The following is a 13,481-nucleotide window of genomic DNA, read 5'->3' as shown; positions in this document are numbered from 1 at the left end:
AATAAATATCCATGCGAGAGGAGCTGACCCTTTAGGAATGCGTATTCAGAATGAATTAAGGCAACCCACACACATCCCTTTAATATTCAGTGTGCTTTAGAACTGACGTCTTTACGACACGCTAAAAACAAAAAAAAAAGAATAAAAATCAAACTCTTTCATTGAATGCATTACATTGGACGCAGTAGTAAAATCCACATATTCATTTCAAACATTATATATCACTAGCCTGCTGCAGGAATCCTATTTAAATACTGCCTTGAGCGCAGCCCATTTTGAGGCTGGAGGACTTAGATTTAAATAGGTTCATTTTCCAAGTTTAAATAGGTTCATTTTCCAAGTTTCATTAACCCAGTAAAGAGGTTTCTATCCCGCTGCACCCTACTATGTCATGTCACTAGTTACTGTGTCCCTCTTCAGTATTCCGTTAAGGATGTTATTTCTGCACTAAATAAGAATTCTATTGTTCCAAAATTCTGACAATTCTTCTGCTGTGCAAATGTCAACAAATACCTTCTTCAAATCTGCACCTGAAGAAGAGGCTTTCGAGGGCTTGTTTGTAACAGTTAATCTAATAAACAGCATCAACTCGTCAAATCAATTATCCCTAACAGTATACTGAAATGCACTGTGTTATATTTTATTTAATAGGATGCAGTACTCAAGAGAAGACACCGTGTACCAAGGGTGTCAACAAGCCCCCGCACCCCCCACCCCCAAAGATCAAAGGTTACAATGGAAAGTTCAGTGCAGCTAAAGCTGAGAAAAGCCAAATGACTAATCCTGACAAATCACATTTATTTTCACCAAAGGAACGCCTTAGGAAATATTAATATTTCAGATGTCCCCTCCAGCCATTGCGTTTCCAGTGCATTTGACACTGGAGGACGTGTAAAATCTTTAAAAAAAAAAAGTTTTCATAAGAAAAACTGAAGGGAGAAATAAATGTGGGCAGCTTATTGAACGAGCATGGAAAGCAGTTTTAATAAGCCTTCCTAATTCCTGAGCATCTTATTTACCTCTTGAACAATCTGCTCCCGGGTTTAGATTATTTTTCGTAAAATGGGAGCAATAATCTGTATTCTGTTTTAGTTCCGGTTTTATTGGAGAATGATTAAGAACTCAATTAAATTATTCTTTTTTATATATATATAATTGCATGGTGAATCACAGTGATTTAAAGCTCAGCTATCACATTCATTATATTTTAATTATGCTTCTAAAAGCCCCTTGGGCTGCGTTTCAGCGTGTGAATTAATTTCAAATCAGCCAATTCAAAGCCTTAAACAAAGAGCGACGTGAAAGACTTTCCTGAATCAGTGCCCTGTTTCTTATGCAAGCCTTCAGTGTTTTTGATTGATACACATAAAGAGTCTGTATATCTTCAAATAACTTTCTCAGTGTCTTTCCCTATTACATGTTTATGCTGTCTGCAATCATTCTGAGTAGTGTTATTGCAATTACTCAATCATATTTTTTTCCATTTAAATATAATTTAAATGATGTAAGCATTTCGATCCGCACGGGGTAGATAAACTGAATAGTTAACATTGCTGACATAGTTTACAGGTAATGCTAATGTATTTTATGTTATTAACAGTTAGTATGTTCCTTAGCCTACACTAGACAGCTTAAAGACAAGACTGTTGTAAAATAAAGACATTGATCTTGATCCCCTGAATATCTAGAATACTTCTCATCCTCTATGTGATCTCTGTGCCCGGAGATGAAATGCAATGTTATTGTCACAATGTATTGAATCCAGTCGCCTGTTTTGTTGGGTTTTGTATGAGATTGGTCATTACTGTAAAACATGGCTCTTTATGAGTGGGCAGAGGATTGCCTTCTAATTGAGTTTCTTCCGGACCTAAATGAATTAAAACCAATGGCTTCCATACACTGGAGCTGTTTGCAGTGTGTTTTCTTTACTTGCTAGTTCAACATTGTAGAATTTCCCTCTCAGAAGAACAGTTCTGAGATTCACACCAAGTCTACTCTGCTGTGTCTCCTTCTTGGAAGTTTTTCATACAATAAATACAAAATCAAATCTCACCAATCTGAAATGTTTGATTTTTTTTAAATGCGGAGCAGCCAACCAGACGCGGAGCGGGATCAATGCGCTACCCATAGGAGCACTCGGTGGGATATGTGTGTTTATTGTGTTTTGGTTGCTGGCCAGACCACAACAACAGCCACACATACACATCAGGAGAACTTAGAGGCCTTCAGGCAAAGATGTGTTCTTCTCAGCAGCACAGGGGTGCACTGTCACTGGGAAGGCCAGGAAACAGCTGTCAGACACCTAACACTCTCATAAAAGAGGATGTTTTGTTCATACAGGTGGAAGAAAGGGCTTTTCAGGTGCTCATCGCCATTTATTGATGTGGAAGGCAAACAAACATTCTCCACGTTGTCTTCAAAGAACACATCTTCATGTTCAAGTTCTTTCATTTATTTTAAAGACTGGGCTGTCTTTCGTGGTATAGCTAATTATCTCAATTTCATGATGTTCTATCCAGCAATTGATTTAATCAGCCATTTGCTCTTGCTAACCTTCTCTTGGGATTTCAAATGATTAGGATTTGCTTTACCTGCCCGCCTGTAAGACACCGGATATGGTGAAGAGACCGAAATCGGTTATGACCACTTTGCCGTTGTCGTAGAATACATTCTTAGACTTCATATCTTTGTGAAGAATTCCTTTGGCGTGGAGATAGCCCATCCCCTAAAACAGAGTAAAGAACATAATGTAATTTATAGACAGTTACAGTCATTTCTGTATGAAGAGAATCAGAATCTAGATGGGATACTTGTTGTGTGGTTTAGCCATCACTTTACAGACTACATTTGCAACAGACATCGGGCATCCAACATGAACAAGGGTGCTCCAAGTGCATTTACCTAAACCTCTCAGTTTGTATGCATGAGTGCCTTATTCCTCAGAGGTAAAGTGACCCATGGGTTACCTCTCTGGTTCCAGAGAAGGAATGAATAAGTATGCATTGTCTAGTCAAAGATCGAAGCTCAGCATTGTAAGATGTAAAGTGTAGTGTGGGGTGACTGACTGTGTGGCCCAGGATCTTGTCTTCTGGACCGATAGGAGCCACCTGTGTTTGAGGTGTGACCTCCGATGTCGGTCAGAGGTCACCAAGGCTGGGTGATGGAGGACCACCAACCCCCAGAAGGGAGTTGCAAAGGTGGCGGTGGGGAGGTGGAGGAGAAAGGCTTGCAGAACAAGTAGTGGAAGGTGAGTCTGGACTATATAGGTTAAGGAACCAATAGGATTAGCGAGCTGAGCCTCGCCCCCTAGAATTACAGCAAGCCTCTATTGAAACCTCTAATTTGTGTTGAAATGTTAATTTGCTGTGCACTAGCCGTTTGCAACCTAGATAATTATGTCTCTAGTACATATCCAATTAAGTCTAAACTAACAAGACGATTTCCTATGGAATCATACGAATGAATAAAAACGTCTATTCATGATGTATTAAACCCTTTGACCACGTTATTTCTTTGTGCTCCTCTTACCTTTACAATCTCTTGCGCGATCTGTCTGGTTTTGTTGACATCCAGGATGATTTTGGCATCTCTCACGACCGAGTACAAGGTCCTTCCTTTACACAAACTGGAGAATTAAAAAAGGGAAAGTGTCAATCAAACAGTCATCATTTGTAGAGGGTACGGGTGTCATTGTTCTCAAGGATATGGACACATATTCAGTTGCTATAATTGACAGCAGATCCCAATGCTGCCAATGTTTAAATAATTAATTAAATTGAAAACCAAACATCCGGCATTTTAGTGTCTTCAAAAATGTGAAAAAACTAGGTTTTTATATGAAGGATTTAAATGACAGCGATATTTTAATCTGTCACTGTTCATACAGTAAACTCAATAGATGTCACTGTGCATTTCATTGTGGAACAAAGAATTGTCAGCAAGCACTTTTTATCAGGGTTTAATGGTTTACAGATTAGTATTAGTGTTTCCAAAATCTGTACAGGCAAGTCCATTAATGATAGCTGTTTGTTATACAGAAGTAGTCTAGCATCAAGTCTTAATACAAAAAAGCTCCTGAAGAGGTCAGAGCCTCATGTAAATTCTCTTCCCATATCACATCTTGTAATAATGAGACACTGTACTACTGCTGTGAAATCACGTTATACAGAAGTTATCTTTAACCACATTCGTCTTGCCTTCGAAAGCCTCTCAGCTGAACAAAACTGATGTGTTTTTATATAATATGTTTTAAATTGTGAAAAGAAATACGGTTTAATAGTTAGGGTAGCATATTCTTTTATAAAAGTTACATGGGAGAGTTTAAATGATTCCTAGTTTAATGTGAAACAAAAAGAAAAATTGTGACTGATACCACTGGGATCCCTTCCCAGTTGGTGGGGTGAATTGTGCCTCTGAACAGAGCAATTCCTCCACAGGTCTTGAAAGCCCACACACCGCTGGGCTCTGACAGCCAAGTGACGCTAAGCTGCTGATGGCTCACGAATGACCCGAGGAAAGTGCTGATATATGTAACAACAGCAGGGATAAAATGAACTTTATTCTTTCACAGCACCCTGCTGTGCCAGGAAGCGTTTCAATAAGCCTGTGCTGCATGACGTATCCCCTTGCCACGCATTACAGTATGAAACCCAGGTCCCAATAGAACATGATGCACAGCATTCCACTGTATGCGAGTCATACGTTTGCTATTCCTTTGTGCTCCCATGTTCTTATACAGGGAATCCAGGCACATACAAGCCTACCTGATAGAATGACACGATGGAACTCAACTCAGTTAGAATGAAATTATTAGAATGTTCAGGAATCCAAAAGCCCATTCAAAAGTTCTGCTAGCCTGTGGCTGTCGACACTCCCCCGAAGATTGCTCTCCTCCCATTGGGACATTCCTTCAGTCTTGATCATTTCAACATCAAGTAAGCCTCAGGGGTCCTCAACTGAACCTAACAAAAAGTCTAGGATTGCAGCCTGACGGACACTTTGTTTGGCACCTGTACAGGTGTCATGCCATGGAAGAGTGTGTCAGCATGACTTACATCATGTGGTCTGCAATAGCATACCATTCATTGAAATAAGAACAGAAACGGATTCTGTAGCAAGTTATACTGGCAGGGAAACATGCTGATGAACAACACATTAAACAGCTGCACTGACATCTTTTGACTCCAGGGTAGAAGACTGCAAGAGGCTATGTGGCCTCGTCAGAGTACCAACACTGTGGGCCCCCTGGCCGTCAAGTGCAATTTGTTGGGTCATTTTAAGCAAGAAAAAACCCACGGCCGCCCCCCAGTAAACAAGTGGAGCCGGCATACGTGGAAACTTCTCCGTACAAAGCGCTTGCTGGAACAGAGAAAGCGTTCCCTCAAGTAGCTCTGGAGACGCCCCTGGTAAGAAGCTCTTTTTTCTTCTTCTTCTTTTGTCTCTAAGGCCCTGCTCGCGACTCCTCTGACTTGGGGCTTTGAAGACTGTCCCTTTGGACCGCTGTGTGAAACGAAGTGCAATCTGGCTTCAAACCAACCCCATCTGCTCTACAGGAAGCTGCTGGAGGTGTCTGGACTGTACGTCACTGCAGCGGCACACGCTTTGATCAGGCTGTTTGTTACTTGCACCTGTTCAGAAAGCTGCAGAACATGGGCTCATGTGGCCTGGGTATGATGCTGCATACAGTACAGGCTAATAGATTCCCTCCTGAGTTGGTGGGGTGATTTGCATCTCCTAGTCCTTTTTTAAAAATGATAATGCTGGATTCATGGTTACTAGTACTGACTGCTCTGATGAGTCACGTATTGCTGTTGGTAGAGGCTTGTTCATATTTTCTTTGCTGGACTGATCCACGTGTTTTATTGTTTTGGTTCAGGTTGCATCTAGACAGCAGACACCTTGCATTTTAATGCAACACTTTGGAACTAGCTGTAGGGTTGGTTTCTGAACGCTCACTGAGGAGCTCTCCTTGCCAGCCTTTATAAACATCTATCAAGGTAAATCTTCACAGTAATTTAGCAGATTTCTCATGCTTTTCCCATGGATATACTATGCATTTAGAACAGTTTACCCTGGTTTGCCATGTTTTTAAAAAACATGTATTTGCTTTACCATACCTCTCTGGGCTTTGCAATGCTTGCCTATGCCATGCCATGCTTTCAGTGTGCTTTAATACACTTTCCTATGCTTTTACTATGACTTTTTATAAAGGAAGAGGTAAAACACAGTGGTGCTTTTATAAAACGGGAAATAGACGGTTAAAGAATGTGATAAATGCTTCCTGAGCTTGCTCAGTGGTTAGAGTGGCAGTGTAGGTAGGGAAATTATTCTACTTAAATTCAGGTGCTTGTTTAAAAAAAAAAATACATCTTTCTGGCATGCGACAACTTCAGTCATGCATTAAATAAATGAGTCACTCACTTCAGGTTCCAATAGCTGATGAGTCACTTGTCCAAATTACTTCAATTAGGTTTTAGCTTACAAAGAAGCTACTGTACACAAGGTGTGCTAAAACAACAGCCTGAGATTGTTTCAGCATCTCAACTAAAGGCTGCCCAGGAAATTCTCTAAAACAACATATATATATATATATATATATATATATATATATATATATATATATATATAATGTATGGAAAATGTTTTGCAATGAGAGAAGGGTCTTGTGATACTTATAACTTGTACATGAGTTGTAATTTAGGGTTCTGATTTTCGGCTTTACCAATAAAACACGATAAAACACCCCCGACGCAATAATGAAATCGGTGGATATCCAGGAAACACAGGAAAATCACTGGACACGGTTTCTCAATTCACGTAGACCTCACCCCTTTCCAGGTGAAAGAAATACATGAATAATCTGCTGAACAAATATCTCCCAGTGCAGTGGGGCAGTGTCCCTCCTTCCTGACTTGTATCTCGCATTGATTTGTTCTGAATACTTTAAACCCTCCCCAACTACTGAGTGGCAGCAAATTCCTACATTTCTATTGGAGGATTGTGACACGCTTGCGAGATTTAAAACGAGATGCTCTTGCTCACGTCCAAGAATTTTGGAAAGTAGTCAAAAAAAAAATGTCATACAGTATATAAAAAGCAAAAGCCCCGAAAAAAACAATTTACATAAAACTCGAAAATAGCTCAAAATAAGCACCGAAAAATGAAATTAATAAAAACCGATAAACAGAAACCCAGGTTACAATGAAGCACATTATACATGCACTAGAAATCCAAACGTTGTGCCTGTTTAAAAATGCTTCTGTTTTCTTTTTATTCCACTGGCTTTTCATGAAATGTGAACTGACACAGTTTTAATGATATATTGTTTTATCCAAGATCATTACCAAAAAAATGTAAGAAACACCGTTTCAAATGCTCTGTACCACTACCTGGATTTACAGCAATGAACTCCCCCCGCTTATTAAAATAAGTGGGGTGCGTTAGACCCTGCACGAATTGACGATCGTGGCTACAGTTTTTGGGTACTGATGAGGGCTGACAGTGAGGCAAGCGGTTCTTCATAGCGAGACAAAATCATGATCAGCTCCAGCATGATCCGTTTTTCTATTTCATTGCTGCAAACTGGATCCAGCGAGTACCAAGCTGAAACCCTCCAACAGCACTGCGTGTAGCTTCACAGACACTGGGGCACGATATCGTTCTGATATTTTACATTTACTGTCCAGATGGTCGGTAATAAGGTTTTTTCATCATTTCGCAGTCAATTAGATGGGCACTCATACCTGCTTTATCTCTTTTTGTGAAGGTATGCCCTGTTTTGACTCTGGTTTAATTTATTGATGGCATGGGCCAGGCTGACTGTATTATTTTTCAATTACATGTAAACTCAGAGATCTGTTTACTGAGCTTGACAAATGATGCATTCAGGCTGAGAAACGCTGTCGTCATTTTTTTTTCTTTTTTCCATTTCAGGCTCACATTCTCATTCTGTGCTTGTTCTGTAACAAAAACAGAATGCTGCCGACAAAACATATCTTTGTTGGTGCTGTTATTCGTTCAGACAGATGAGCCTGTACCAAATTTAAGCAGTGCGGGTAATTTGGTACCTGTGGCTGGTACCGTTTGCTTCTGAAAGCACAAGAAGGAAACAAACTGAAGAGTAAAAGCCAGCGTTGTGTGAACACAATAAGAATAGCAGGGCTTCATTTAGGTCCACCTTAGTCGTTCCTTTTTCTGAAAATGGCAGTGGTTGAGTGACAATGCTTTTGCATAAATGGAAATTAACAATTTTCAAAAACATCAACGTGCCAAGCCTTATTGTTGCAATTACTTTCAGAATTTGTTACGATAATGATTTCAAAAGCATGCATGACCGAAATGAATCCATTTAAACACTAGCTGGCTTTTTTGCAACTGATAAGCTCTTGAGTTAAACAAAAAAAAACACTAAATGGCAAACAGAGAGCCCCCTAATTAACACTCATTACCTATGGATAGCTATCCAGGTCTAGTTTGTTCTCAGCCTTGTCCCAGGTGTACACTGGTTAGGCAGCCACTCCTCTTTAGAGCCATTGTGTGATTGAGTATGGAACTCGAAACAGGCTCTCATCCCAGCCGATGACAGGTCCCTGAGAGAGGATTCTGACAAGGTAGCGTGATTCAGCCTGGCGTTTCACACACCACCGCAGACAGAGGCTCTCAACTGCTGATTCACAAGTACAGCATCTCCACATCCCGCCTCAACCTCAATAACATTTCCATCAAGCTAACACCAAATTATTACAGAGCCCTTTCCTGACCCATTAGCTCTCAATCGAGGGAAGCTTTCTTCGTCTTACATAGCCTTCTGTCGGCCTCACCAGCCAAGACTCATCACGACCAGGATTCCATCCAGCGAGCTCCTGATTGGCTCGTTCCACCAATAGCTCTTTTACTAGAGAAGCTTTTCGTTGTGTTATTTTTCAGAACCGTGGGCTCGCTTACCTTGTAATAATGGCTAAGTGCGGGGGGCTCATGCAGGCGCCCATGAAAAGCACAACATTCTCGTGTCTGGTGTTGCGGTAAGCCATGACTTCCCTCTTGAAGGCTTTCAGCTGGTCCTCATTGTCCCGCTCAATGTCTATTAGCCGGATGGCAATCTCGCCGTGCCAGCGGCCGTGGAAAACCTGGCCAAAGCGGCCCTTCCCGATGAGCTCCCCGATCTCCAGCTGCTCGAAGGGAATGTCCCACTCCTGCAGGAAGATGCTGGTTTGACTGGCTTTCCGGGGGAAATTCCGGGCAGAGAGGAGAGAGAGGTTCATCTCTTCAAACTCATCTTCAGAGTTCTCAGCCTCATCGTTACCGTCTTCATTCTACAAGCACATAGACAGAGCCTGATTCAGGGGGGCAGGTCCATGCAATCTACATATAAACATCCATATACCTCAAACACTCACTAAAAACCAAGGGTTTTCATTCCACGCGTGTGGATGTGTGGCAAGCTAGAGTTTATTACACATGTATTATTATATGAATGGCATGCAATATATATGGAATTCAATCACAAACAGAATTCGACTTTTCATAGCATTTTGTGCAGAATGCAATATGAACTTTGCAGAATAAAGCTACTTTGAATTACCAACTCACATCTGATGTAGGTTCAACTTCAATTTGAAGCAGAGGATTCCCTTCATTGCTAAAATTTGAAATACAAAACATAAAGGCGGTGAATAGTACACATATATATTTATGAAGTTAAGAAACTTAATGACATTTCTTTTTGCTCCTTTTCATTCCGAAGTGATTATTTCTAAACTCTCTGCAGTAAAAGTTTAATTCGCTGTTTTGTAATGTCATCCCTCCACGGACTCTTAAATAGAAATGTAACGGGATGGAGGCTGGTGGAGAACCGGCAACCCCGTGCACCGCAAGTGAGCATCTTAACCACAATGCAAGAGAACCGGGCTCGTCTGCATGCGTGGTTATAGAGCTTTTAACCTCATCTCACCGACAGGGGACACACAGCACTGCCCGCTACATAAATAGTCCCACGCTAACTGTAGAAATCTGAACTTGTGCTAATGGTACTATGCACCCTTTCTCATTTACTGCACATCTCAAACTGCAGCAAAAATATCACAATTCAAAAGCGGGCTACTGAACTTTCATGACCACCCTCCTTCTTATGAATAGCAGCCGCGGCACTGCTGGGTCTCTGGCAATACAAGGGGCGTTCTAAGGTGGAGCGCGTCTGTTTCTTCAATCACAGAGGCAGAGGAGCATCATTATTATTCACCAAACAAGTGCCTGCTTCCGACGCTACTGCTACTTAATAAATCAACGATCAATGGGGCTCTGATGTGGCTTCTTTAATCTTCTTCCTGTATGAAATCTCCAAAGGCACAAACACAAGCAGTCACTTCCAACCCTCTCTCCCTCCCTCCCTCCCTTTGCTCGCTCAGACCATATTGTTCAGGAATTTGTAGCTGGTTGCTAGAGACTGGATAAAAGAGAAGGACGGGTGTAAATGAAAGATTTCCACCAGTTAAATGAATTCATTTTCATCATGAAAGTAAATTGGTAACCATTTAAATCCTTTGTGTCAACATACAAGAGGGGCGGAACACATTTCCCAGTTTTAAAGTTGTTGTTTTTTTACCACAAATTAATAAGCGGTTCTCGAGATGCAAGTCCTCATTGGAAACTAAGTGAAGTACACTAATGCCTTCTTCGATGTACTTGTGGATGACACTCCTTGTATCTCCAGATTCTCTCAACAACCAGCCAGGTTCATCACAGTTGGATAGGCGATTCTCTAGAAAGATGTAAGACTCCGAAGCTCTATATCCCCATTATCAAGGATATGCTTCCTAAGCAGGGGGTGCAGATGTGTGAAAAACTGTCTTACGCTGAGTCAGAATTGACTGGATGAAGAATGACTTGTGGAGCCCGACTTGGTACCTCTGGTGTAACATCTGGAAAGAAGAAATGAGAGAAGGAGTCAGGGAATTCAAAGGGATCCTTGATTTCTACATCAAATGAGAAACACAAACTGTCAGAGGGGGCCTCAAAGCAGGAGCACAGCGCTTATTTAACAAGAATCCTTAAATCTCAGGAAATTAAACAGAAACGGAATGAATTTATTCATGCCTCGGCTAGTCAAATATTTATCAAAGGGTTAGGTCTCTGTTAAAGACAGTGACGGGACAAAAGAAAGTCGCCCGACTTGCTTCATTATCACTACGAAGTCCCAAATGTCAATAATTAAGGGACAAAAAAACACGTCTTAAGAAAACGCTGGGACTTTGATTGTGGCTGGGAGGTAGTAACATCAAACGAACGAACCCCTGCTCGTTTGGGTGCATTATGGGAAGAATTAATGGCCAATTATACCTCACTTACCTGGAAAAATGAACTGCTGCTTGTACTTGTAATAATGAGAAGCTGGAAACAGATAAAATAGGACTGTAAGCAGAGCAATCAACCCAAGTGTCAATACTGTTCAATGCGAGTGCTCATTTAGGCTCAGCGTGCGCTTTTAAAGCCTTTATTCTCAGTTATTACATCGTGCAGCGCAGCGTCTCTCTGATTGTTAGGCAGGATGTCATCTCGTGCAGTTTTAGCTTCTCAAACTGCACAATCATTTCCATTAGAATAAGGGCCACCCTTCACACCACATGTTTTACGTTATATGATAAGTGACAAAAATGACGATGGTGCTCATGAACTACCATTCTGCATGACAAAAATAAAGACTTTCTATGCACGGGATGACATCTTCACACAAGATTAAGATGTACTGACATGTTGAAAAATCCTTGACTGTGATTGGCTGATTTCTCATATATGATTCATGAAATTATTGAGAAGAGCGGATATTGTTTATTAGACTGACTTGTGTGGACAAACACTAGCTTTTCAAGACCTCAAGTGGAAATCTGAAGAAACAGAACCGGGCAGCCTAGCCAGGTTTTAAGCTGAGCTTTATTAAAGCAAGCATGAAACAGCCATTAGTAGACGACAGACACAGCTTTAGTGCAAATACCTGTGAGGCTGAACTGCTTCTGCTGCCTGGTGCATTGTGGGGAGGGGTGGAGGGGGGAGGGGGGCGTGGCGCTGGGAGGCAGGGGGGGTGCTGGTGATGACGGCGTGGAGGAGGTGGTTGACGAGGGGTTGCTGCTGGAGTCGGGCTGATAGGGAACAGGAATATGATCCTAGGGGAAAAAAAATCATTTTAGAACAGGCTTGCCCCCCTCAGCAGACACCGGCTTTCATCCCGTGTTTCATTTCATCGACAGTAAAAAGAATAAACAATTGCTAATACCAATGAATCTGCTATTGTCTGCTGTCGTGTCATCAATAGCAGTTGGCATTTTAAACAGAGTTATTACAACACCTTCTTCATCTGTACCTTGCAAGTGTGTGCGTAATACATTCACTAACTGGAGTGGTAAATATAAGCACAGTTATTAAGCCTATTTGCAGTGCACTTGTGATAAGAAGCATGCTTTTTGTGCACCTTTAACATTAACATCTGAACTTGTTTTATTAGAGCACACCCTGTCATAAAATAGCTCTTTGCTTAGATACTTCTGGTTCATTAGTTTCAATGTAATATAAATTGCCTTTTAAAGCTCCATTGAGTACACTTTCTTTGCAAATGCATTTTGACTACAGTCCTCCTGTGTTGTAGAATTAGTTTCTGAGAAAATTCAGTTTAAAACATGCCTCCATGCGAAGGCTTTACGGTACACTTTCCTTCCTTTTTACATTAGACATTGCATCTTCTGTTTTCACTCTCTGCTACATATTTTTCATTATAACAAATCAAATACTTGGCTTCTGTCTAATGACTGTCCTCTCTAGAGGTTATATCCAGCTTTCATAATGATGTTGACTGTTAAACCTGTTTTTATTAGCTTCTGTACTGTGGATATTAGGAGAGTCAGCTTGCACGCTCAAAAGCTGTCAGCTTAGAAAAGAAGGAAAGAATCATTTTTTTGGACATAAAAAAGGAACAGGTTGTCTGAGTTGTAAATTGTTATTTAAAGCTAATATCTTAACAGAGATTTTTTTTATTTTTTTATATGTTCATGCAGATGAGAGTCAGCGGGTTTTGTTTTATTAACATGTCCTACAACAAATAAATAGAATTAATTTGGTTCAAATAAAATACAAATCAAGGAACATGAATGGAGTCCAATATTTAGAAATGGATTTGTTGCACGGGATCCAGTTTTGCATATGAGTTTGGGGTTTGTGGTTCGGGATTGGGCACACCCCCATTAGGCATGATTCTCAAACAGTATGGGCAGGAAGAGAATGTGCTGGGGTGCATGCATCAGGTCCGTTGAGTTCTTCAGATGTATTTTTAACAAGGATCCTGACAGCTTCAATAAATGATCTGCTCTCTCCTGATTTAATAACACACCCCCACCACCATTAACATGTACATGAAATGAACAGATGTAAAGAACCTAAAGACCACAGACATTTTAAAAGGTCTTGCTTTTTCAAACTGGACCACTGTTGTTCATTTT

At 40.8% G+C, this 13,481-nt stretch overlaps 1 protein-coding gene across 2 annotated transcripts in view; it reads right to left on the bottom strand.

The window, feature by feature from the left end:
- Nucleotides 1-13,481, bottom strand: part of LOC117426911 (kinase suppressor of Ras 2-like) — a 73,210-nt gene that overhangs the window by 17,893 nt on the left and 41,836 nt on the right. For both annotated transcript variants that reach the window (XM_059032901.1, XM_059032900.1), the window contains exons 11-17: nt 11,987-12,155; nt 11,344-11,385; nt 10,850-10,916; nt 9,589-9,637; nt 8,944-9,311; nt 3,529-3,625; nt 2,592-2,725 (exon numbers count right to left, since the gene is read on the bottom strand). In XM_059032901.1, coding sequence (XP_058888884.1) covers nt 2,592-2,725; nt 3,529-3,625; nt 8,944-9,311; nt 9,589-9,637; nt 10,850-10,916; nt 11,344-11,385; nt 11,987-12,155 — 926 coding nt within the window. The remainder of the gene's footprint in view (nt 1-2,591; nt 2,726-3,528; nt 3,626-8,943; nt 9,312-9,588; nt 9,638-10,849; nt 10,917-11,343; nt 11,386-11,986; nt 12,156-13,481) is intronic.

Source organism: Acipenser ruthenus, chromosome 11 (genome assembly GCF_902713425.1).
Source record: "Acipenser ruthenus chromosome 11, fAciRut3.2 maternal haplotype, whole genome shotgun sequence".
Taxonomy (NCBI): Eukaryota; Metazoa; Chordata; class Actinopteri; order Acipenseriformes; family Acipenseridae; genus Acipenser; species Acipenser ruthenus.
The sequence above is the reverse complement of the archived record's forward strand: the minus strand, read 5'-3'. Positions and strand labels throughout refer to the sequence as shown.